This window comes from Nanorana parkeri, unplaced genomic scaffold (genome assembly GCF_000935625.1).
Source record: "Nanorana parkeri isolate BGI_ZX_2015 unplaced genomic scaffold, ASM93562v1 scaffold1355, whole genome shotgun sequence".
Classification (NCBI taxonomy): Eukaryota; Metazoa; Chordata; class Amphibia; order Anura; family Dicroglossidae; genus Nanorana; species Nanorana parkeri.
In genome coordinates, this window is record NW_017307623.1 from 270047 (window position 1) to 282854 (window position 12808).

Sequence of the window (12808 nt, forward strand, 5' to 3'; positions counted from 1 at the left end):
CCCCGGTTCTGGCCCAATCCTAAAGGAAGTAATGGCAGTCAGTCAATGGGGTTGACTTGTGAATGTGCAGAACTTCTACTGACTACCCTCATCCAACTCTGCAAGCAAAAATACTTTGGCTATTCTTTGCAAAGTAATGTTTCACCACATTCACTAAGCCAAGGGAAAATTGCCTTGCAAACGGAACAGCCTTTTTGCCTTTAGTAATTCAACCCAATTGTGTATCTGGTTGAAATCTGCTGTTTTGGGAGAAGATCATGTCTCTTCTATGGATATAATATTGTTAATAACAGCAAATACAAGTTGATATCTGGGTGACCTTGGAAAAAAAATAATCACACATTTGTGCCTTGAATGGCATGACAGGTTCTCTTGAGAGGCCACCCCCTGTCCCCCCTGTCCAATAACAGATACTTACCTTTGCAATGCCCCTCCCCTGCTCTGTGCATCTATCAGAGCCCTCATAAATACCTGGTTGGAGAATGGGGGAGAATCAGACCCTATGCCCTTACTCTCAGGATGCACTGTGAAGTGGGGAAAGGAAAAACCTTGTGTAATCTACAAGACACACAAAATATGGAGCTTACACAGCTATTAAGACACATGTCAGGTGAATGGAGGGTATAGTGAACCACTATACACAGAGGGTATAGTGAACCACTATACACAGAGGGTATAGTGAACCACTATACACAGAGGGTATAGTGAAGCAGTCAGTGTGTACGAGTGTGAGCTATTTTATGCAAAGTGACAGGTTCTCTTTAAAGAAGAATTGGTAATCCAAGTCAACTGTGATTCTCACTGCCCTAACAGATACATATGAATGTTTCTACATTTCGCTATAAAAGAGATGTGGCTATAGGAGTTTCTGGCAGTTATAGAACAAAGAGACCTTCAAAATAACTTGCAGTACGGCTTGCTATGCCCTAATCAAAATGCACAGCCATTAATAAAAGCCTCATTAGGTTTATCAGCCTCTAATTTACTTTATAGGCTGATTGCCATGATGCAGTCGGTTTTCACACTGTTATAGATTTTAAATGCTTGGAAACATTATAAGTCCACTTTTTATAAGCTGCCAGAGCTTGTGGATTGCACATAGCCCTAAATGACTGCAGACAAGTGAATAGCACTGTAACGGCATACTTCGTCATTTCTGCAGAGAAGACATAAACAGGGTTACCAGGCAGCTAATGGCTGAAATGCAATTCACCTTCCTCGGACAGCATTCGCGCTGGGCTATGTTGACGCATTTATGTGGGGTGCATAACAGAGTTTGTGATGTGGCACAGGCCAGATGTGGAAAAGAAAATAGTCAGGAGTTGAAGGAAATGAGAGTGTGCTGCTCAACATCAGCTCTTAAAGTACTGTAACCTTCCTTTTGTATAAATAAGCATGTAGGCCAACGCCATTCACTTTACTGCTTTTGTTGTTTGAATGCCATACATATGCACTATTCTCCATCTGAAAGGATGGAAAAGGCAATAAGGCTGCTCAGCATGCATGTGAATGTTCTCTCCTCCATAAACCATGAATAACCCTTCCTGAACACCACAGCAAAGCATCAAGCTTTTAAATTAGCTCTTTTCCTTTAGTGAATCTTAAGCGTATATGCACTAAGTATAAAACTAACAGTGAACAGAATGCCATGGTTTGCCTCATTTACTTATTACATGGCTTTGACTCATGGTCAAGAATTTGGTTTTTGTATTAGATCTATATTTTACATTTTCTCTTTTTTTTTTAATAAAGCCGACTAACGAGCTGAAATTAACCAAGCTTACCAAGATGAAGTTAAACGACCAAAGACTTTCCTACATAATAGTTTTGCCGAAAATGTTACGGACAACTTCTGATCCATTTATATCAAACAGAGAGGCCAGAAGATATTTTCCTCCAGGTAGTTTATTTATCTAATGTTATCATATTTTACTTTTTTTTGTCTCTTTTCCACCATCCTCCACTAACACCACCATTCTATAAAATGTAGAGAAATAGAGCAGCAAGTTTTACTTTACTAACATTAACTTAGGTGTTTTTCAGTTTCCCTGCTGGAGAAGCCCTTAAATACAGTGTTAAACTGGGTATATAAACAACAAACAGGCCACCTGACCTGACTCAATCATTAATGGAAGCATACCAAGATTTAGTTTAGTTATACATGTATATGAGGAGTGCACAAATTAAAATGGAGTTCAGGAGCCAGTCTGTCCAATCCAGGAGCCAGCAGGACTTTTTTTTTTACGAGCCAGCTCCTTTGACAACTAGAGAGAACCTTAAAAGTTAGGCGCCCGCTGGCATTTTTAAGGAGCATTGGCTACCTGGCTCCTGGGATTTGTCCAGCCCTGATGTACATACATGAAATATCCATGGGACAAATGAAAATGTTGCTTAATGACTGCATGCACAAGTACATTTAGTCTCTGGGAAACTTGGGTCTCCATCCTGTTTGATATCCAAGCAGTAAACAAACCGGGCTCTTCAGCTTATCAGCCAAAGGGCTAAAATGTCCACATTCGGCCGAAACTCTGCCTCTGCTTTGCTACATTTAATGAAGAACCTCAACAGATAGATGGAGAGTAAAGATCTTCGGATAAGTAGTTAAGCTGGATTCAATGTTTTCTCTCCTACAGGTGACTTTCTCAAATCTTCGCTGTCACCATAACTGAAGGCATCTAAAATGAAATGTTAAGGTATCTGCTCTTGAGTTTCAAGCAACAAAGAAAGATGTAAAATCCTGGAAAGTTATCCAAGTCTCCCTGCCAAGAAACATGATTTAATGAAATCATCTGAGACACACTTAATCAAAAAAGTGTGTTTAGGATTATTTGTGCAGACAGAACAGTTACTGTGCTAGCTTCTGTGTTTTCTCCCCGTCTGTGCTATTCTTCCACTGTAAAGAATTGCGTTTCAAACAGAACACAGCCATTTAGGCTATAAAACAAGAATTCTCTTCTCCTGCACCTGTACTACTTTATCTCAGCATGGAGTTTAAAGCCCTTCTCAGTGTCGTTCTTCAGTGTGTCTTCTGTCTGTAGTGACAAAGTGCAGGGGGGAAAAAAACAAAAGCTAAAGTCTTTTCATTCTGGCTTTTACGGGGCTGTTTCAGGAGGAGAGCAGAAGTCAGGAAATCATCTTTCGTTTTACTGCTGTACTGCATAACAAAACCAATGGCTTTAAACAAAGCCGAGCCTGATGCATTTAATGTGACATTCTGCACTGCTCCTAAACTAGTGAATCCCCCCCCCCTCCCCCTCCTTATTTTATTCCAGAAGGCGGAAGATCTCCTATAATAAACAGACAGAGAGGCATTTCCCTTACTATAATAAGAACCTGTTTTCCTGATAAATGTGTATCTATGATACAATATGACATGTTGGATTTAACTCCTTCAAATGCAATGCTCACAATCAGACATGTTTTATTCTTTTTGTAAAGGCCTCCATTTATATTCTTTAATCTCATTCTTCACCCTAATCTCTCATTTTTTTACTGATTTGGGGTTTGACACGATTCAACCTGACTAACTATGTAACGCATACAATGCAAAGATTCACAGCGTCTGCATTAAAGTGACATTAAAGTTAAAAAAAATGTTTCCCTCCCCTCAATGTCAATTAAAGAACTTACCTTAACTGATGTCTCTTAATCCGATCTTCTTTCCTGTCCTTTTCAGCCTTCTCTCCAGCCGATCCAGCGCTGTCTCCTCTGTCCTTGCTGGCACTTCCTGTCCCACGGTGTCTGCATGCGGGTGCACACGTCCATATACTTACCTTGTGTCTGCCCTCGTCTCCCGGACAAAAATGTGAACTGCGCAAGCGCCCGCCCCATGACGCTTTGCGGTCGCCCGAGAATTTTCACATTTTCGGACGGGAGGGCACGGGGAAGGCACAGGTAAGTATTAACCTCTTCTAAAGCGTTTTATTTTTTTACACTTTTTGCATACATCTACTGCTTGCTAGCAGTAGATATATGCAAAAAAAACAGGAGGGTTTACTAACCCTTTAATACTGAACTTCTAATTCATAGCATTACAGCAACACTTCTAATGCAATGAATTGGAAGCTCTATTAACAGTTAATACAATATTTCTCCTGCTACTACATACAGCAAAAAGAGAGACACTACTGGTGAAACAAATAACATACTGTTGCCGTCTACTTCAACTGCCTGTTGCTACAAAACTGGCGCTCAAACTACCCATAGTACAACTACCAATACTAATGCTGACATTACTATAAAAAGACTACTATATCTTCTGGTATGCCTGAATTTGCAGAAATATATCTTCGTCTAGATAATAACTACCTGCTTACTGAATAAAGCAGCAAAAAGAGCAGTTAAGGCACCCAAAGTGTTGTGGTAGTAGTAGTAGTAGTAGTCTTCATCAATCAGGATCAACTCTAAAAGAATACAGTTATCAAACAAGAACAGCTTGGATCAGCATTAAGGCACGAATGTGATAAAGTAGTATGGATTCATTAAGCCTGCCTGGCACTGTGGTTGATTTACTAAACGAGCAAAGGCTATTCACTTAGCAAAGTGAACAATCACTTTGCACAGTATATGTTAATGTGTTCACGTTTAATGTAGTTTAAAGATCCTGTTTTATTTTTACTTTGCCAGACACATAACTGGGAATTCAAAGTGAGCACGGGATCACCTTATTCACCAATATCTGCTATGCACACTGAACATTCACTCTTCTAGTAAATCAACCCTATTGTTTTAGCCTGAACTTGCCTAACATGTGAAAGCTTCTTTAGATGACCAGATAAAGTGAACTCCTATTGTCTGCTATAAGTCAGTATCAATGCAATTTACAGCACGGGAGGACAAATCAATATGGAATCAATGAGCCAGTCTGTCTAATCCAGGAGCCAACTTCATTGACAACTAGAGAAAACCTAAAAAGTATATGTGTTTATTTATTATTGGTATTTATATAGTGCTGACAATTTTCACAGAGCACATTAACATCAGTCCCTGCCCCTCAAGGAGCTTAACATCAGTCCCTGCCCCTCAAGGAGCTTACAATCTAAGGTCCCTATCTCACATGCATACATACTGGGACAATTTAGACAGGAGCCGATTAACCTTCCAGCATGGCTTTGGAGTATGGAAAGAAACCCACACAAGCACTGGGAGAACATTCAAACTCCTTGCAGATAGTGTCCTGACTGGGATTTGAACCGGGGACCCCCTAGAGACAAGCTGTAATTTTTAAGGAGCATTGGCTACCTGGCTCCTGGGATTTGTCCAGCCCTGATTTACAGTGTTTTACTATATAAACCTGTGCCGATTATCCAACAGCAACCGCCATTTTTGCGAGTGATTTTTAAAAAAAGCATGCTCCTGATTGGTTACTGTCGGTTTAACATCTATATAACTATTGGCTAAGCACTAGAAATGGCTATCAGCCCTAGCCAGAAGCAGACAAGCTGTTTTTCCATACTGTTTAATCCTTGCCTCCACATTTTGTGCAGAACTCACACAATACACAACAGCCCCAAGCAAGGCCTTTCGTTCCAGCAAGCCATTCAGATACGTGTCACTTCTAAAATCAAGCTAATCTATGTGTTGCTATGGTTGCACCCTTTATGCTCCTCTACATTTTTTTGTGATTGCATGAATTTGTGGAAAGCAGAAAAATGGCGGTTTTATTGCCATACAATCAGATTACTGCCGTTCGTTTCTCTAGGCCTTTCTTGCAGACTTCAATCAAAAGGGATCAGTTTCTTTAGACGTTGCCCTCGATTTAAATCACCTCTGTATAGATCTAGCCGGAGTTGTAATCCCCTTATTAACTATGACCATGGGTTGATTTGCTTAAAAATAAAAGCAAATTGTGTCAGCTTTGTTTTCCGAGCGAACAGTACAAAATGGATTACTAAAGAAATCAGCAGATTTCACACAGCTAGTGTGGTACTGAATTTAAAATAAGAATTAAACAAGTCGAACAGGAAAGATGTGTGAATGGTTTACATTTTTCTTTATGAGACAAGGCCCAAATTGCTCACGTCTTTTGTCTTGTCGGACTCTAAGGAAACAATGCAGCCACAGGAGCTTATCCAAGCTTTTTTTTTTTTTCTTATGGTGACCATTTACTTTCCTATACTACAGGAGTAAAAGAAAAGAAAAATATGTTTCAAGAGTTGAGATCTGGACGCAGGCCAATTAATCTGCATATCTGAATCAAAATATTTTAAACCCTGGTACACACCCATTTTAATCACCTGAATACCACACAAAGAATGAGCTCATGCAAAGTCTATTAAAATGTATGATAGTTGACCTGAAAAACAGGTTTACCATATGTCAGCCATGGAAGGAAAAGATTAGGCCCACATGAACAGTTTAATAACTGGCTTTCATGAAGGCAACTTTCTTCAAGTGCAAGGCATCTGATGACTACGGGAAAAAACGCAACAGTACCTTCGTGTGGTGATAGAAGTGTGGCCCTCTCTATTAACGAAAAAGAGATTAGGGTGACATTTTGTGGCCTGGACCAATATGCAAGGCCTCAGCGAAATGACTAAAACATTGAAAGTTTTCTTCCTTCTCAGTTGTGGGTTTGAATATAATAAATGTTGACAAAATAGGTTCAAAATGGCTGCCAGAAATTCGAAGAGGGACTCTTGAGGGATACGTCTTACTGCTACGTGCTAAAAATATGCCTAAAATATTATGCCGTTATCCATGGCATATTTGCATATCATTAAGAGCATGAGCACAGCAAAGTAGGTTACAGGACAAGTGATACCCCGCAAACGCTGTCATTAAACTTCTCCTAAATAAACGCAAGCATGACCTACTTTACAGCATTTCTGTGCTCTTACGTGTGTAGAATTGCCTTTAAACTATAGATTACCACCAGCAAAGTGACAGTTTTTCACTTCTTATTTGCCTAGCAATCATGACGTAATTTGGGCTCAAACAGGGAAGCAAAGGCAGTTTTATAAGCCTGTAATCAAAGCTTGCAATAAAATGCAAACCATCGAGCGGATACACTTAAACAGCAGCTGAGTCGCCATTGCCCTTTGAGCTCTTGGAAAGTGCGGCCTATTACAAATGATACAAATAAACAGCTTCTAACTAGATAACGTGATTCAATTATGCCGTTGTAATTTGCGAAGGGTTACATTTGATGGACCTATGTCTGTTTTTCAAACTAAGTTTGCAGCTAGATTTAATTATGCAACTCGATGACATATTGTTTGTCCACGCTCGAGAAATCCACATCGCTTACTAATTTACCAATTAAAATGTAACAACTTTATTTGCAACATATTTCAGGCCTAATTAACCTGCTGCAGGTCTGCATACTGTAGTTACAACAATAGTTAAAAGAAAAGGTCTACTTTTGAAACGACTAGCAGGAACTAAAGTAATTGCTATCTCGGGATTTGCTGTATTCCGATCTTTCTTTGACGACTTCTCGATGTTTATGACATTTAAAATAGAGGTTACAACAGAAGACGAATGACAAAACTGCCTAAGTGTGCTTTGTTCCACCGGCAGATGCATGCAATAACTAGGAGTCATTTCACACTGTGGATCTGTAGGGAAGATGGATGAGCTGAAAGTAAAACCTTCAATAAATTGGTTCAACAAACAGATCAACAAGTAAAACAAGACTTATGGAAAGCACTCCGGTTACTTTCTCCAGTTACCCTTACGTCTCAGTAAGGCAACTTGTAGTCCCCCATATAAATGCATCTGATAGATCTCAGTGTTATTCTAAAGAGAACACTAGTATCATCTATAGTAGCATGGTCTTTTCTACACACCTAAGCACAAATCGATACCAAACAACTGCCTGACTTCCAAAAACATCTTTGAGATTCATCATACCTTTCTCTTTAGGGTAATAAGATAAGTAAATAAGGCCCAAGACGGAATGTAGCTAAAAATAAATAAATGGCATTGTTCTCTACCTTTGTTGAAATCAGTAATTATCTCAAGATTGTGGCTGCAAAGTGCTTTACCTGAGCGAGGTTTACAGATAAGAGGCTTGGAGATAATTACAACAGATAATGTAACAATTAAACCCCAGTTGAACCAAACAGAAAACATAAAAGGGAATCCATATATCTAAATCGCAGCCTCTTCTGGGGGCACTTGCATGTCAGATACTTGGTGGGGCCTGATGTGCTTTGCAGGTGTCCGAACAATGTGGAAAGGATAATGAAATAAAGGTGTTCACATTAGTCCAGCGAGTGCCATCAGCAAAAGTACGGGTGACTGAAAAGCAAAAGGTAAGTGCATAGCAAACTACTTTAGGCCGAGCTTATGTTTCTCCAGCTTTGGATGGTAATTGTGAGGGTTAAAAGGGCCATCCCAAGGGAAAGAATTCCTAAATAAATTCTTGTCTACAGCAGTTTACCAGAGGCTGAGATATGGTTTCAGCGGGTGCTTTGTTCAAGAGCTGGCTCAGTTGTCCCTCGGAAAAAGGACCATTACCTCTTCACTTTATGATCCTGACAAAATGTGAGGAATGTGCATGTAAAAGCAGCAACAATTCCACCCCTGGTGCTTTGGCCTTTCTTTCTATTCTATATTAAAACCGACAAGATTAACCTAAATGCAAACTGAGGAGCAGAGTTCAAGGGGGTATTCACATGGCAGTGAATGTTCATTTGTTTACCTACAAAACCCGACTCAAGTATACAATGGCTGGCTGTCTAGTGTAAGTATGCAAGTGAGAAGTCTGCTTTCAATAGGCCAACCACATCATGGTTATTAATCCAGCCATCCTCATCTTGTTCTTATAATTTATCTACTGATAACATTAAAAAAAAAAGAAAGAAATTACAGGAAAATGTAGGCTTCAATTAGAATTCAAAAAAGAAATCATCCAGATGTAATCTGAACTTCTGTGTCGGGTTTCTATTTTTATCTAATGTGCATCAGAATATTAGCCAAGCATAAGTAACGTGAAGGCAGTGGCCTGACATATGCACGAAACGTACATTTTAATGGCAGGGCTGTGTTTTATCTAACGCACGCACCAGATTCTGCATCTAACCTAAAAGGGATGTTTTTTTCACAACAATATCGCTAGTGACAGCCGACAAACTATGAAGAATGTATTTTATATCGTGTGCGGCTAATCAAGCACAGCCCTGTTTAGCCATGAGTATAATGTATCCCCATAATATTGCTTTCTAGGGCCAGAATATAAAACTAGAGGAGAAGAGGTCCTCAATCTTCTAATTACATGGAAGAGTGAGGATACATTTTTATAACTCAAAATGAAAAGTTATTACCCTACTATATCCCCCATAGTCATAGATTTAATGTGCTTCTACAAGACCAATGTACCAAATTCACATCTCATCAGAGCAGCAATGACATTCATATTTAATCACTGATCCCCAAAGTGGAAAATTACATTTATTATTAAATGATACTTTCAGCTAATGTCCACCTAATGTAAAAATACATCTGCATGTTTTAATTCCCCAACTAGCCAACAGCACAAGCACGTACTATCTTCAGGGTTAATATCCTCCAACACAAGAGCAAATAAGTAGACTACGCGCTACTGTACAATTCCCTGTAGGTGCCCATAGACGCGAGATGGTTCTCACATAATCTGGTCGCTTACAGTCAGATACAGAAATGGCCTTAGGTTTGTAAGCAGCCTGCGACCTCTACAGACACCCTCCTGGCTGACCAGTCTCAGATTTTGGAATTTCTAGGCTGATTGCTATTGCTCTTGAGATAAGGAGAGCACCAGAGATGGCATCTGAGTTTATAAATAAGCACACATCAATATAAGGGGTACATTTATGCCACAATCCTTCCAAAGAACAATCAATGGGTGGCCAAAGCTTCCAACCAGCACCTCATGCTCATGGTTGTCCTAACTTCCAGAAGAAATTGATGGCAATCTCCATTTTCTATGATTATTATGTAAACCAGTAATCAACACAGCCACAGATCTAAAAACCTATTTACAAATAAGCCTATGAACTACAACTTAGCAGGAGGACACAGCTATAAGCATGGCTTGATTTATCAAAGATTCTTCAATAAAAACTGTCAGTATTGTGCCTCAACCACCAATCAATATTACATTTCTCCAGCACAGGTTTAATCGCCTGATAAATGAGGCTCGATCTTATTAGACACAAAAAGACTAACATGCTCATGTGCAGGAACCTAAAAGGTTACCGAGCACTTTTGAATAATAAAATGGTTAAAAAAAAAACAATCAAATACTAGAACTTGGGGGCTGAAAACAGCCACATTAGGATTCTGGAAGGAGCAGGACTGAGCAATGTGCATTGGAAGACTGACCTCTGTAGGCCTGATTTGATCACTGTTTTTGAAATGTAACATTACATCTAACAAGTGAACCCAATGGATTTGGAGGGACGAAGGGTGCTTAGATTTGCCAATTCGGTAGCATAATGGTGATTTGTAAAATTAAAAAAAATACACAAGTAGCCTACTGAGAGAAGGACTATGTCACTGCAGGTCTTTGGGTGAAATAAGTCCCTACCTGAAATCATTGGTGCTAAAGAAAAAGAAAAAAAAAAGTGTTTTTTTTTTTTAATAGAAATCATGCCCACTCTACATCAAAGCTTGCTATTATATGCCATTAAAACGAAAAGGTGCTTCTCCCCTGGCTGTGCAATGTCAGAGCCCCACTGTTTCCTCAACCTTCTGGCAGGTAAAGGACTGCGGAAAATCACTTTGATGAAAACAAGCTCAAGGATAGAGAGCTGGCGAGCGAAGTGCTCCTATTACATGGACTTTTATATATCAGAAGTGAAGTAAGGGATGAAGGAAAGGCCAGCCACCTTTTCTACTCCAGGCTCTTGGAGGCATTATCGATAACAGTGTCATGTAAATGGCAAAGACGCCCGTCTAGTGATATGCTGATAATCCCTGAGTACAGTTCAAAAGAGAGCTGGGCCAGGCAAACAGTGCACACTCTTAACCTTCTGACTCCTTAATGTCTCCAAAAACTATCACCTAGGACCTCTGATATCAAGAGGAATTTCTATGGGGGGGAAAAAACAAAACGCTGGCGGAGTGGTGTTATAATTCTGTAACTTATAAAGGAAGAAATTGAAATATATTGATTAGGTCACACGAGGTTTTTCAAGCAAGGAATGAACCATGGCAAGAATCAAAGCTCTCTATAGAATTAAGGGGAACCCAGTGTTTTCTGATGATATGGGAAGGTTGAAGAGGACCTGTAGTGCTCACCATCCAGAGAAGAAAGTTTCCCCGGAATGAAGTCGGTGTGGGTCATCAGGCCATAGAGAGCTGCATTGTGTGTGTATGGAAATCAGCCTCTGCTGGAAGCTGAAGGGCTCCCAGTGTGTCACCCGGAGTCCCCCAGCCCAGGGGACACATTGATGGGCGGCTCTTCTAGTGACATGGTACGGGACTGATGGCACAGATGCCCCTTCCCACCCCCTGTACATGAATGAAGTCTATAATAGAGCGGCCATTAGGATTTCTATGTGCGACACTCCAGGCTGAGGACGTGCAGGGGAGAAGCGAGACTCCCCGCACTCCGGTGACCCCGGATCTGGCTGATGAACTCCGGGGGTGCAATGCGGCTTCCTCTCCCTCTACTACCACCATCCTATGGTGCGGGCACCAGATCTCGCACAACGCGCCGGTCTAGGAATGCGCTGCACGCCGTCCAGCAGTTGCCAAGGAGCTGCGTGATCTGTCACTTCCAATACAGCGATCTGCCCATACACAGCACACATACACAGTCACATAGACAGACAGACAGACAGATAAGCCGGACTCTACTTACTTGGGGTTGGAGGAATTCCAGTATATGGGATCTAATACTAAGGATCTGGAGATAGCAGTCCTGATCAACAGGATCCAAACTCCCAAGCTGTACTTCCACAACGAGTCCCTGCTGAGTGCCATGGTACAGGCTGATCCAATGCGGAGCCCTTCTATCCAGACAAGGTGCCCGATCACACGGAGGGGGCACAGCAGTCCCAGCACTTGAAGCCTCGACTATGACAAAGAGAGCGGCGGTGCTGCTCAGTCCTCACTCCGGAGGATTCACTGTAACTCCCGATGAACGATCAAACATCAACTCCAAGCTGGATATATACTGTATCCTCCTAAGGCATAGCATAACCCCACATTGAGGGAACAGGGATCCGTCATCAGCCCTTATGTGTCCAAGTGATCCTGGGGAACCAGCCGACGATGGCAGCGATCACAATGAATCCAGCGGATTGCAATCCCCCCTCCTAGGAGAACGGCTCGGGTATTAATCCGTCGGTGGGTGCCGGTAGCTGCCAGGACATGGGCTCAGTTCCTCCGCTCTGTCATCTCATTCTCCACACACTCAACTAAAGTAACCGCGGCCAGCACACGGCTCTGTGCCTATAAACCCAGCCCACCCTCTCCGTCCCGCCCAGCTCATTGGCTGGCCGGCGCCCGCCTAACACCCATTGGCTGAGCCGCCCGCCGCTCCAGCGCAGTTCGGGCTGAGTATTGTGTGTGACAGGTACAGACCTCCCATACGATGTAGTATGAACTCATCAGCATCCCGAATAGTCTTCATTAATATTCATTACGTGACCCGGTGACATCCACAACTTTTTACACATACCCTTACCCTCCAAATACACAAGCCTCGCTTGTTTCCGAGCCTCTCATTCAATATATTCTGATTAATGCATGGTAATTTCACAGGGCGTTCAATGGGTAAACAAGGTAGACACCTTCCCTTTAAATCAGCCTTTCTCAGCCCCTAACATGCTGGAGGAACACTTCAAATCATTTCATGTCACAGGGAACCCCTAATATT

General features: G+C 41.3%; 1 protein-coding gene across 1 annotated transcript in view; it reads right to left on the reverse strand.

The window, feature by feature from the left end:
* EFNB2 (ephrin B2) overlaps positions 1-11960 on the reverse strand; it is a 46759-nt gene extending 34799 nt beyond the window's left edge. The window contains exon 1 of the mRNA XM_018569558.1: positions 11789-11960. Coding sequence (XP_018425060.1) covers positions 11789-11910 — 122 coding nt within the window. The 5' untranslated portion in view covers positions 11911-11960. The remainder of the gene's footprint in view (positions 1-11788) is intronic.
* Between the last annotated feature and the right edge of the window lie 848 nt (positions 11961-12808).